The sequence below is a fragment of the Lepisma saccharinum genome, chromosome 4, assembly GCF_977018435.1.
Source record: "Lepisma saccharinum chromosome 4, izLepSacc3.1, whole genome shotgun sequence".
Lineage (NCBI taxonomy): Eukaryota > Metazoa > Arthropoda > Insecta > Zygentoma > Lepismatidae > Lepisma > Lepisma saccharinum.
In genome coordinates this window covers 65,535,168-65,549,757 of record NC_139232.1, presented here as the reverse complement: position 1 = coordinate 65,549,757, position 14,590 = coordinate 65,535,168, and the positions used below count along the sequence as shown (strand labels likewise).

The window sequence follows — 14,590 nt, the reverse complement described above, 5'->3', positions numbered from 1 at the left end:
TCTATAGTTTAAAGAGAAATTGATTAAATAGCGAACCCAAATCTTTAACCCTTTCCATTTCATTATGTTTAATACATAATCTTATGAAAGCGACTTTTGATGCAATAATTATCTGAATGTTCTTTATGAACATGTTAAAATTGGAATGCTTTTATATACAAATATGCTAATCGGGACTGGACCTACAGTTTAAAGTGGTATCCAAACCACTATGTTCCTCCAACGGGCATCGAATCTGCGACGCTTTGACTATATGCTGACGACGTCAGCACAACGCCATTGGGGAGGCCCTAAAAATAGATTTCATCCATTGTCTAGTGCGTCTACGTTTCTAACACTAGGTTTCGATAGAGCAGCTCTTCTCTCGTCTTCAGGTGATTTTACTACAAATCAGCTCAGGCACGTATCAAATGGGGGAATTAGGGGGCTCAACCCTCCCCCCCTCGAAAGTTTTCGGTGTACACTAGATAATTGATTGATTGATTTGTTGTTTTAAGTTCACTTTATGCACAGTAAGGCTAATCGGGACTGAGTCTACAGTTTAAAGTGGGATCCGAACCACTGTGTGCCTCCACCGGGTATCGAACCCGGGACCTTACACTAGATAAAATTCTGTTTTTTTTGTTTTTTATGGTGTGAAATAAAATAATCTGATGATAATTTAAGGGGAGAAATAATTATCGAGGCAAGACGGATTATGTTCTGTAACCCTGTTATTGATCATAGCACGTGTCCAAGGTGGGGTACACTGGAGCTCGACCCCCCCCCCCCCAGGAAATTTTTCAGTTTATACTAGGTAAAATTAGATTTTTGTCTTCTTGAACAATGTGAGATAATTTAAGAATATAAATAATGATCGAGGCAAGGCGGAAAATGTTCTATAAGCATGTTATTGCTAATAGCATGTATCCAAGGTGCGGTACAGGGGCACCCCATTTTTTCCCCTCCACACTATGGCCTCTTAATGCTAAGCCTTGTCTATCAAGAGAAAGCAAAATTTCCTTGCACCCCTCCCCGCCGTTTCGGAATCTAATCTCCACCACTGGCTTTAAACATACAATTGTGAGGTTCTATCTATAGCCCTTAAAAAGATGGTGTTCAGCCCCCTCCTCCCGGAAAGTAATTCCTGGATACGTGCCTGAACCTGTTACTACTCCAGAGCGCCCCCAGAATTTTGAAATACTTTTTGCTCGAATTAATTTACTATTTCTATATTCTGACGATAAAAGGATATATTTGCTTGAATTGTGCACCGAGTAGACTTATAGGGTTTTGAGACATAGCTCTGGAGGCTATTTTGCATATTTTTCTCAGTTTCCAGTTTGATTCTTCATGCGGTACTACTATTACTGCCATTGACTACAGTTTTATCTCAAGAGTTTCTGGGTTCCAAGGTTTCTGGGTTTCTTACTCCAGGTTTTGATCTACATGATGTTTGGTACTTCTAAGAACACGTGTATCAGTTCACGAGATGTGGCAACTCTTCTCCTAAAAATCCATCTTGAATATGCTTCTCTGTAGGTTTCGACCAACATTCCTCGTGCTAGTGGGTGTTTTCGTCTGCTCTTCCTCCGACTTCTCTTCCATCTTCCGCACAGACTGATAATTATGCCACTTCGTGACGTACACACTGATTACAGGATCCAGGACCGGCAAGAGTGAGACTGCGCATGCGAGTTAGGTCGTAATCAACCAATCTGGCGTTCCTACATAACCCCCTCCCTAAAGGGAAATTTGGAGGGAAATTCCGTACAGTATAGGGATTTTTTTAGTGATTTTGAACTTTATGGTAAACACTGCAGAACATGAAAGAAAACGTCTGTAGTATAGGCCTACTTCACTTGCATCTCAATCGTAATGCTTTGAATATTTGTTTCAATTGTTATTTCAAGTCCACTTTATACACAAATGGGCTAGTCGGGACTGGGCCTACAGATTAAAGTGGATTCAGAGGCATGGTGAAATTTATCTCAACCGGGTATCGAACCCGGAACCCCTTGATTACAAGGCGACGGCGTTACCTCAACGCCATCGGGGGACGGGGATACCCCGTAATAATTTGATTTAGCTAATGTTGAACGTACACATGGGACTCAAACAAATATAACCAAAATGAGATGAATTTCGGAGAGGGCGGTGCTGAGAAAGGTGTTCAAGTCCAGCCAAATCTATTGATTGATTGATATGCTTTATTTTACTTCGCCTTTTGTGACACGTTTGGCAAATTTGCGAAGATGGGGATGAGTGATGATATAATGAAATTGATGAATGGACACTCACAAACATCCATGCCCAGGTCAGGATTCGAACCCAGGACCCCTAGCGCCGTAGCGCGATGTGCTAACCACTCCAGCCAAATCTATTGATTGATGTTTAAATTATGAGCATTTCAACACATAGGCTACTTTTGCCCGTCACACAATATGGGGATAGCCTTCGAAACTAAATCAATATTTGAGGGCACGACTCTAATGATAAAATAGAATGTATCTGTCGAATACTTTCTAACTAAATTTTTAAAACTATTTCATTCATTCATTACTTAAAAGGAACTAAAACTAAACTGTCTCTCAGGACTAAAATATCCTCCATATGAAAAACTGAGGATATGAAGGGGTACTCAGTACACACACAAGGATAAACACAACTTCACACATGATTATCGCCAGAACTTCGTTGGCTTGCTAGCTCCAGCCAAATCTACATGAAAGAACGCGTATTTTATCTGTTTATTTACTGCAGGACACTTCTATCTTACATGTTACCGTGACGATAGCAAACACTGATCTTGAAGTCATTGAAAGAGAAATGTCCTCGCCTTACACAAGATTCCAACTCTGGAAAGGATGACAGGATTGGCAACGAAAAGTGAGACAGACACAGACTCCTTGGTTACTGAAAAAAGTGGACTGTTCACTTTTCGTCTCGCCTGGATGTGTGGGGTGTAAGGCAGGAGCGTATATTCGAGGCTAGCTAAGGCTATCTGCGAAACCTCAAGACTAGAAAGTAAAATGCTCAAGATAATGGCAATACTGAAGTTGGCAACCTGAATTCTTAAGAGTTGGCAACCTGAATTCTTAAGAGTTGGCAACCTGAATTCTTAGGAGTTGCAACCTGAATTCTTAGGAGTTGGCAACCTGAATACTTAGGAGTTAGCAACCTGAATACTTAGGAGTTTGCAACCTGAATACTTAGGAGTTGGCAACCTGAATTCTTAGGAGTTGGCAACCTGAATTCTTAGAAGTTGGCAACCTGAATACTAGGAGTTGGCAACCTGAATACTAGGAGTTGGCAACCTGAATACTCAGGAGTTGGCAACCTGAATTCATAGAAGTTGACAACCTGAATTCTTAGGAGTTGGCAACCTGAATACTTAGGAGTTTGCAACCTGAATACTTAGGAGTTGGCAACCTGAATTCTTAGAAGTTGGCAACCTGAATACTTAGGAGTTGGCAACCTGAATTCTTAGAAGTTGGCAACCTGAATTCTTAAGAGTTGGCAACCTGAATTCTTAGGAGTTGGCAACCTGAATTCTTAGAAGTTGACAACCTGAATTCTTAGGAGTTGGCAACCTGAATTCTTAGGAGTTGGCAACCTGAATACTTAGGAGTTGGCAACGTGACTACCGTTGAGATGGCAACGAGACTTCCTTGGAGACGTCAAGAATGAGCCTATTAGTCTTCTCCTTTTCTCCATAGCCTAGGAGCAGGTGTCATAGTGAGCTAGTCCAGGTCTTGCGTACTAACGAGGCTTGGCGTCTTGACTCACAGCCAGTATAGTCCTTTGTAGGGGACTTGTGTGCTGTCTTTGTGAGTTTGTGATTGTTCTTTCATCAATTGCATTTCATCACTACTCATTCTCATCTTCGCGAATAACCAAAAGTGGCAGAAAAGCGAAGAAAACTAAACCAATTCAATCTACCAATCAAATCTCTAGGGCTCCGCACGCCTATTCTTGGTTCCGCAATAGAGTACGGTAAGTGTATTTCCCCCAGGAAGGGATTTTTCTTACGACGAAGGGAAATTTTCGAATTGTCTGTGGGATTTCTTGTGAGAGAAACAGCAGCAGACTTTGACCCAGTCCGTGAGGCATGAAAGAAAAAGAGAAGGTTCATTTGTGACCAGAGCGAAAATGACAAAGAAGAGAATCGGAAAATCACCACTTGCTCCTAGACGCAATGGCGATTGAATGAGAGACTCGCCATATGCTTTTTTTTTTTTTCATATAATTTGGTTTCTTTTTCTTCCTCGTCTGTCGAGAGCCTCGATGCGAGACCGCGTTAGACAATTACACCAACTGCTTTGCCGAAGTCCACCTGGGTTGCCGAGACATATAATTTTCAGTGATGACGCTAGGGAAATTTTCTTCGTGATTGTAACCTTTCCCTTCCCCCACCTCCTCGATTTCTTCTCTTTCCCCCTTCCCCCATTTTTCCTCCCTCTCCCAGACTACAATACTTCCCAAAAGTGGTTCGTAATGATGATTATTCATTGGAATCTGCTGGTGTGTTGAAAATGGGTTCTTTTTTAAATTCTTTTTTTTAATCTTCAATCTTCACTTTTTGTCTATGTTTGTAATTGCTTTGACCTTGTCACCAAATTGTACAATAATAGTAATAGAATATGCTCCGCCTAGAAACGCACATAGACAGCACCACCTAAGGCTACACTTAAGGTTGGGCCATTCTTTGGGGTGTAAGGAGATGTCCTTTCTGAAAAAAAACAAATGTCAACCTTAGTGGCGGAGAATGGGTTCCAAAACTAGGGGAGCAAGATGTCAAAACTGGAGGCAAATACAGTTTACTTTCCTAGTTAGATATGGTTTAGATAGTGTATGGGGCAAAAGTGGCAAATAGTGGGGGCAACTGCCACCCCCACTCCCCACTAATCGCCGCCACTGGTCAGTCTAGTAGTACACACTGAGAGGGGAGAATTGATATGCAGATGCTAGGGGCCATACGTGCCTGACTGGAAGACATTAGCAAACAGAACATTTTGGCAGAATGCGGCCCAAAAATATCGTTAACATCAGCAAAAATAGTGGATACGGATCGAGAATGGAGAAGGAGGAACTACGTGGATTTGTGTGGGGCAAAAGAAAGGTCAGGATTGGCCTGGTTCAGACTGGGGGGAAACAAGTTAAACTAAAACGGCAGGACGGAAGCGAAATTTCACATTCTCATCCAGTGCAAGGAAACAGGGCAGGCAAGACAAAAATATATCAGGGGAATAAATTAAGCTAACATTGACATTATAATGACAACCGTTATGAGGAGGGTGAGAGACGCAAATAAGGAATGTGGGAACTTTCCTACACCATGTTTGGGCAAAGAGAGCGAAGAAGCTCAGTGGGGATAGCGAATATGTGTGAAAAGGGGCTACTAAATAAATAAATAAATCTGAGAAAAATTTTGAAATAACTCCGGTTAGAGTTTAGTGATATACTGTAGTGAAACAGTGCAAGTGTAGTGAAAGTAATGGAAATGAAAGACGGTGTGTGTGAACTCCCAAGCAGTGTGAATGTGGAAGTAGACTGAGAGGAGGAAAGGTGGAGGTAAATTGCACTAAAAAAATTTCATCCTTGTATGGTATGGAAAGCTGTAAAGGTTCATACTTGAAAATAAATTCTATTCTACTTTATTTTAAGTACACACCGGACTGTATTTAGCAGAGTAACGAGGCTCTGCCGTCTAAACTCATAGCCAATATAATCCTTTGTGTGACTTGTATTGTGCGCTGTCCCAATGCGATTATGATAGTCCTCTTATCAATTTCATCTTATCAACATTCATCCTTATCTTCGCGATTATCCAAAAGTGGAGGAAAAGTAAAATATAGCAAATCAAATCGGCTACTTGGTTCTGTTTCGTCAACGGCTGTTTCCCCCCGTATTCTGTGGGGCCCGGATCGAGTCTTCATGCGAGGACATTACAATCCGAGTTGGCTTATTTCAGCATGAAGTAAACTTATATCTGTCGCATGAGGCGCTCCAGACGGTCAAGCATATAAATTGACTACAGGGTATGTAACCCTTGAGAAAATGGAAAGTTGTTTATACTGATAGACTGTGTTTATTTTTAATATTAAGTTTGAGATATAAGTAATGTACGATTGTGTGATGTCTTTGTGGATCCACAACAATATCAAACTAAGGACTTCACGTTTACAGGCCAGAAAGTTTTACCTGGTACAGTTCCCGCTACAATGTGGTATTCTGGAAGACCTTGCTATCGCCACAAGAAAATGAGAGTAATGTTGGTTAGGTGTACAAATACACTATCTTATATTCGAACAAACCCTCCTATACTTTCTCCATTGTTAGTGTTCGATCGAACTAATGACGTTCATTAATGTCATTTAGGTCAATCTTGGACTCTCACGCCCTCTTTCCCTTCGTTCCCTGTAGGCCTCACTTTCTATCTCGTTTTATGTCTCTCTCTCTCTCTTCAAACCTTTTATTTGCCGCTTTCTCTCTCGCCCATTTCCTATTTCCTTCTGTCTCTTCTCCATTCCTCATTATCTCTATCTTCTCCTTGTCACATTATCTATCTTGTATCTTTCCCTTCTCCTTTTGCCTTTCATCTTCCCTCTCTTTCACGCTCCCAATCCCGCCTGCCGCTTTGGAGCTTTCAGACCGAAGCGACACGCAACAGACTCCAGAAATACATGCAACCTTTCGCTCAGAAACAACACTGCAAGCTGCAAGTGTCGCTTTTCGCTTGCGTCAAGGACGTATTTAGAGGAGGGGGTCCAAGGGGTCCGGACCCCCCCCCCCCCCGAAAGATTAACTGAGTACAAAAAATAAATAACGAAAATAATGAAATAATAAAATTACTAAAGTAAATAACGAAAATATAATTGTTTTTAATCGTGGTTTATTTATTTCCACCGAACTAATTGGAAGGCAAGGATTATATTGTGATCATACGACTCTGAATGACAGTTCCAAAGAAGATTTATGCAAGATGTATTACTACTTATAATTATATGCATAAAATCTTACCAGGAACTTTACACTTCGTCAACTGCATCTAACATCATTTGTTGATATTCAATACATATTAAATTCTTTATTTATTTGACAATAATTTCCTTGTTTGGCAGTTGTTTTTTTTTGGGGGGGCTTTTACAAATGTTGCCAATCTTAACTATACGTAAGCTAGATAATGAATACGTACTCTTATATATCCCTATCCTTATAACATCTTTTTACTTATTCATGTAATAGAATTGTAATATTAATTTTAATAGGTTAATCAATACTATTTTAATTAATTTAGTATAATTATAATTATTTTAATTTTTTTGTTATTATTATTATTATTTTGAGACACTTGGCTCGGACCCTCCCCCCCCCGAAATATATTTCTAGATACATGCCTGGATTGCTTGTCTATTGTTGGTCTATGGCGGTGAATGCTTTCTTGTAAACTTAAGGGACCCGTGTCGCTTGTCGCTTTGATGTGAACCTTCCGTGCGCCGTATCGCCTGTCGCTCTGATCTGAAAGCTCCTTTGTAACAAACGCCCCCCCCCCCAGAAGACAGATGTCTCAATAATTCGGGACAGACCGAGACTTAGTTTCCAAACAAGGGCGCCCGCAGAGGGGGCCAGTATGAGGGGCACTTACCCCCCTGAGATATCTGAAAAGACTTCATATAATTGAAATGGTGACAGTGTAGCGTGAGAACACAGGTGAGGGGTGCCGTGAAATACAGCAGATTAAGCGCCTATGCAAATTATCTTAGCACTGGGGATGATTTATGAAAATTCTCTTAACTGGGGGAAAGCATCACTCGGAGATAAAATCCTGCGCGCGACCTTGTTTCCAAGAGTCTCCTTCCGACACGAGACCGAGAACGCGATGAACATTTGAGCACGATTTGATTTGGTTTATTTCACGTCGCTTTTCTGCCACTTTGGCTAATCGCAAAGATAAGGGTGAGTGATTATGTGATATAATTGAGAAGAAACGCTCAAAATGAACGCACATGCCCAGCCCGGGATTCGAACCAAGAGCCCCTGACGTCATATCGCGCTCTGCTAACCACTCCGCCACAGAGGTCGAACGTTTTATTTAGCCCGAGTCCGAGAGCGAGAATGCAACTCAAGACGAGACCCCATTCTACTCTTTATTTCTCCTACCTCCTCTCTTTCCCTTTAAATCTTGATCAACGCAAGATCTTTTCGCACTCCTTTCGCCCGAACTCTCCTTCAAGAATCCAGATAACAAGTGCTAGCCTGGAGCGATCGCATTTTTATACCCAGATTATTGTCAATGGCCACCTAAACCGGCGCGTGCCGGGCAGTAAATAAAGTTCTTTCACTTGTCGACAGGTGGCTCTGACAGTGGTAGCCTACAGAGAGGAGGACACGTCAAGTTGGCGGCGACCGGACCCCGTCACTCATCCAGTGATGTTACGGACACACCGCTGTCAACAGTGGAAAGGGCGCGCGCGCATTGGATGAAAAAAAAAAACATCGTGGCGCTTCCGATTGGACAAGACATCGAAAATAATAAAGGAAATATGAAGACAAAATAATAGTTTCAGTGAGATTCCCTCGGCGTGTCTGTGTGGTGCTTTTTTTTTCATTACTTGTTTATTATTTTTTTTAAAGAAAAAAGTGAATAAATGTGATTCTTCCAAATCAGTGACCTTTGACAATGACCGCTTGTAACAGTGTTCCCGTCCGACTCTGCTTGATTGTACTGGCAACACTGCTCAGCGTACCGGCATCCGAGTCAGGTAAGAATTAATTCATCTATCTTTCACGCGTTGTTTAGTCTGGCTAGGTTCTGTACGGAAACCACTTGACAGCTCGTGTTTATCATGTGAAACTTGGGTTGTCATATGTAATGCGTTATGTATACTGTCAAGAAGCGAAGTAATTCTTCTTTGAATAAATAAACGTTATGTGTTATCGAAAAGTAGAAACTATATATATGGGTCGATTGTGTAACGACTGTCACTTTTTTTCCCCCTTTTGACATTTATTTCGCAGGCATACGGCAGCGCAAAGCAGACCTGGAGTCTTTGGTTCGAATTCCTAGTAAGGCATAAAAATTCGTAACAGTTCCTATCCGTCATGCATTCTCTCGCGGTCGTTAAAATAGAAATACATTATTCAGCGAATAGAAACTTGAAAATTAAAATATATGAATGCCTTGCCAATTGCTCATAGAGTGATTTCCGTTTGGACGCTGTGTTCTAAAACTTTTAGTTTTTTTTTTTTTTTCGTTTCTTTGTTTGTGATGGATTGATTGAATTCGGTTATTTTACGTCGCTTTTCTGGCACTTTCCGCTAAGAGTAACGATGAGGATGAGTGCTGGTATGATGAAATTGATGAAGGGACACTCACAAAGAACACCCATGCGAAGGCCGGGATTCGAACCGTGGTGTCGTAGTGCGTTGTGCTCTACTCCGCGACAGAGGTCTGCCTTTGTGTGTGTGTGAGAGAGAGAGAGTCAGAGAGAGATGGGTGTCCGGTCTTCTGAAAAATGTAGTAAAAATTTATTTCCAGCCAGTCCTTAATAATCCATCACAAGATACAGATTGCCAGTGAGAAGAGGGGGGCGGGTGAGATGTCAGAGATACCCAACCATCAGAATAAACTCACAACTTGAAAGGTGTACTATCTTCAGTGGCGTTTCAGTTTCGAAACAGTGGGGTAATATTTGATAATAGTACCTAAATTAGATTTAATTTACCATGCGACTTCTTCACCTTATGAAGTTTATTTATGGACATGTATATTTTGCTTACAGTTCCAAAGTCAATGCGTTATTGGTAATTGTGAGCCTGTGCTGCGTGGTTGCATGTATGTTAAGGATAATATTCCGTTTCTCGAGGCTTCGTCCGTCGAAAATGAAGCGTCAAACAAAAAAAGGAAAGTTGTTTCACTTAATGATCTCTATGCGCTGTGATTGTTTGTGCGGTGACCTCTGTTTACGCGTATGTTGTGTGTGCTTTATATTTGGAGACTCCAGAGGAGACCGAAGCTCTACCTTCGAGGCCGAGACGGATTTGTACAATTTCCGAAATTTGTGAAATTTGCAATTGGAGACGACATACCGTCTCGATGCAGCCACTTCTAGTGTGGCTTCAATAGTCAATTCTATCTTTTCATGCTTACACACCTAGCCGATTTCTAGTGCAAGAACTGCTATTTAAAGACTATACTTGTAATTAGGAAAACAGAGCACCAAAAGTCGAAAGCATCTGTTTATAAACCGGGACGAAACCCGACGATGTCTGTAAAAATTTAGTCAAGATCGAGATTTACTATTCAAGAGATTAGACTTGTCACAGACTTTACTACAGTACTTTGCAAAGTAAATGAAAATGTATTTAAAATAAAAATTGTTTCGGCATTCCACACGAGACCGAGACAGACCATGCCAAGTCTCGTTTCGATACCCTTTTGCTCCGGTTGTGTCCGCCTGTCCGTCCATGTGAACGATCGATATCTCGGGAACTGCAACAGCTATAAAAACAAAATTTGGTAGACTGATAGACAGACCTACCAAATAACGGCTCAACGCAACAAAAACTAAAGCAACAATCGATCCTCTTGGGGACTCCTATTTGTGACGAGCTAAACTCGCCCAAAAAGGTGAATATCAACAACTTTATGTTTTTCGGTGTAGTTTAATTCGATTTAACCATATAGGTGCTTTATATATACTTAACCATGTAAAGATCGCCGTGCACATAGCACCGTGCCATGAAGGCATATTTAGGGATCTCGGCCATTTTTGAGGTGATGTGATCAGCACAACTTTCCGGCTGTCTTTACGCCCCAAGGTTGCCCCACGTGCCCATTGATTTGAGGCTGGGTGAGCCCCGGAGCCGCTTTAGGCGGGGACAAGGCCACCCCGGGAATCGAACCCGGGTATCCCGCGTGACAGTCAGACGCCCAATCGACTAGACCACCGCGCCTAGATTGATTTACGCGGGGAAGTTATTTTTGTCAGTCAGCGTCCCTTTTATGTTACTTTTGGCCAATCGCGACGATGAGGATGTGTGGTGACATGTTGAAGGCACGATCCGGAAGGTTGCCGAGGCCGGGATTCGAACCCGGGGCCACTGGCATCGTAGCACGCTGTGCTAACCACTCCGAGGATACAGATTCATCTGTCCCTCATGTAGCGTGAGCGTGCCCCGGGTTCGATACCCGGTGGAGCCACATTCTGGTTGTGCTCCCATTTAAACTGCAGGTTCAGTCTTGATTAACCTTTCTGTGCAAAAAAGTGGGCTTAAAACAACAACAATTTATATAGCGTCCTGGTACGAAGTAAGTCTACATACAAAACAAACACAACTTGTAATAGATCTACCAGAATTGTGGAGTAACGTAAACATTCCTTGGTAAGGAGTTACGCGTTACCCAAAATTAGTGAATAATTGTAACGGCACTTCGTGATTCTGCCTTAAGTTGATGAATTCAGAACTGGTTGATTTATTTGTTTTGCTTTGTTGTGTTGTTGCGAACTTATGCTTGTGAAGTTATACTGGGAAAATTCGCATCTACTTGTGTACTGTCCTTATCTGTATGAAAAATAACAACAACGTGTTACTTTTGGAAACAAAGTAACTGCAACTAGTTACTTTTTAAGTAAGTTGTCCAACTCTTGACATCTATACCCACCCAGCACAATTCAAATTAATTTGCAGTAGCAGTTGTGCAGGACTTAAGCATTTATGTGTACATTGTACCCCCTAATCTTTTGGAACGGGGTACAGTACCTAAATCCTTTGTAAGGGATCCCGTTAAATAATTTGACTGTCAAAATATGCTGCTACTCCAAAGAATCTACCTTGTAGTAACTAAACGAAAAAAAAACTCTTTGTCTGCATTATCTCACTATGTACAAATTTCAAACCACAAAACATATTTTCCTACATCATGGTACTAGTTAGTTCACTTTATCTCTCAAGAAATAAAATAATAAAATGAGTGTAAAAAAATGGAATGAGGCCCAGGGCTTTATCTCTTGCGGAATTGTACACATTTTTACAACGTGTTAAAATTGTCAAAATTTAAAAAAATATATTTTTCAAAAATCAAAATTTATAGCTGTGTGGCCTGTTCTAAAAGGTAATATATACAGGGTGTCATTTTAATAGCGCCCACGGACCACAGAAACATATAGAGGACATCAAAGCAAACATCTTTCCTCAGTAACATTTTTATTGTTGGTGCGTAGTTTCGGCGCTACAGTCGTTCAAAAAAGCCCGTTTTGCCGCCTGAATTCTGGCAACCCAACCCAACATTTGATCGCATTTGTGACGTCACATCCTCCGCTGAAACAGCACACGGCAGTGTTGCAAGGAATATACATATTCCGCGAAAAATGACAGATTGCCAACCACATTATGAGCTGTAAAACGAAGATAGGAACGCGTCCAGTAGACCAAACATCCAGGGGTAACTCGGCCTACCAGCCAGAAACCCAGCAGTTATCACAGGGGAAGGTACAGTCACGGACACTTCTGGGTTGTAATGATCTCATTGACTTACAATGGAAGCATTACAACCCAGAAGTGTCCATGACTGTACAAGTGAACCAACAATACGAAAATTGGTAGAAAAACTACGTATTCAACGAAGTGGTAATATCGGATTTTGTACATGTCAAATATCATCAACAACAATAAATTTTATTGAACTTACAGCTTGCATCTGGCTGTTTACGCCCACCTACATGTCAAATATTTGCAAATCTCGTTGCAAGGTTGATATTTACAGGTGTGTATAGCCATTTGTTCTGATACATGCGTTGTGGTATTGATAGAAGAAGTATCCGAGGTTCACGTTGTTACATTATGGCTAAAACACGTACAACCACAGTAACAACCTAATGATGAATCAGCAGCAATTAACTGCCAAGTTCATAGTTGCAAACTATTACATGTGTATCCGATGCGTTGATAAACACATTCGTCGAAGAGCTTGTTCTACTACTACATATATCCCTTTTGTCCCTTGTCGCATAATGCCATGAATATGATGATACTTATCTTTGGAATTTTGAATTCTTTCATTTTTATTTTGTCAACTGTTCAGTGTGACACAGACAACTAGTATCAGAAGGATGAACTGGATAGACTAAATTGTCGATGTCAACTTGGCAACGAGATTTGCAAATATTTGATATGTAGGCTGAGACGAGAATTGATATTACCACTTCCTTTTGAATACGTTGTTTCTCTACCATTTTCGTATCGTTGTATCACTTCCCGTTGTGTTACTGAACGCGTTTTCTCGCTTTGTTTCACGGTACATAATGTGGCTGGTTGCAACTATGCCATTTTTCACAGAATATGTGTGTTCCTGGCAACCCTGGCACGCACCGCTTTCCGACAGGATATGACGTCTGAAATGCAATCAGATGTGGTGTTGGGTTGCCATCATTCAGGCGGCAAAACGGGCTTTTTTGAACGACTGTTGACACCCTGTGTGTATATATATATATATATATATATATATATATATATATATATATATATATATATATATATATATATATATATATATATATATAGCTGAGGCGATAGCACTGTGAACCGATCCCGATACTTGAACATTGTAATAATTAAAAGTTAAAAGTTGTTCAAAATACTGATTAATATTAGAGGGTGGTATTCCACTCCCTTTATAAGCATCAATTTACCAAACTTTTTCTTTAAAATATTGAAAATTACAGCAGAATATTAAAATACATGTTACACGTGGGTTGGAAATTTAATAGTGGCAACACTGCTGTATATACGCCATGAAACGGAACCGGTGCTTCTCACTTATATACCACATGTTAGTTTGATACCTAAACTACCTCCCAGTAAATGGACTCTTCCTTTCAACACTAGGCGCATGCGCAGTGACGAGAGGAATAGAGTACCGTTTGAGTTGACGGTCTAAAGTTGTGTAGTCCTCTGGACACCACATTTTTGGAAACATAACCTGCGACCTGCATTGCGAAAGAAGAGGGGACACTTTCTGCTGAATCCTCCCATCATTTTGCAGGACGATGCGCATGTAGAGCAACCTGCGGTTTATTTGTTAGCTCGATGGTGCTGGCAGATGCTCTACCAGCCCCTGTGACTTTGATTTGATCCCTAATATGAAGATTCCGATCTCTTCCAGAGAATCTTGAACAGAACAGGCGCAGCTACAGAAGTACTACGACTTCCACATCGCTGGCAACTGTTGTACACAATGCTGGTGACTACATTGAAGGGTTGTAAAAGTTTCACAGATGTATTTTTTTGTATCATTTGAGAATTAATAATTGCAACTAATAAATTTCCAACCCACGTATAAAATCACAAAGTACAGTTTTTCACACAATATTGGTGAAAAATCAATGGACGCTTTGAATTTTGCATAACTTCCAGGATAATGAGAGTTTCAATGTCGTGTGGCGTACTTTGCGAACCCCCAAACGCTTAACACGCTGGAAAAGTATCGGTAAATAACATCGAACCGATGCTTTCCGATACCGATACACCTTCACTATATATACGAGGGCTGCTGGAAAAGTTTCTGCAATCAATATGAAAAAAGACGTGAAATTCTCGGAATAGCTTT

At 40.9% G+C, this 14,590-nt stretch overlaps 1 protein-coding gene across 1 annotated transcript in view; it reads left to right on the top strand.

Moving 5' to 3' along the window:
- Positions 1 to 8,421: 8,421 nt before the first annotated feature.
- LOC145986531 (BMP and activin membrane-bound inhibitor homolog) overlaps positions 8,422 to 14,590 on the top strand; it is a 252,946-nt gene continuing 246,777 nt past the window's right edge. The window contains exon 1 of the mRNA XM_083120650.1: positions 8,422 to 8,744. Within this exon, the coding sequence (XP_082976776.1) occupies positions 8,663 to 8,744 (82 nt within the window). The 5' untranslated portion in view covers positions 8,422 to 8,662. The remainder of the gene's footprint in view (positions 8,745 to 14,590) is intronic.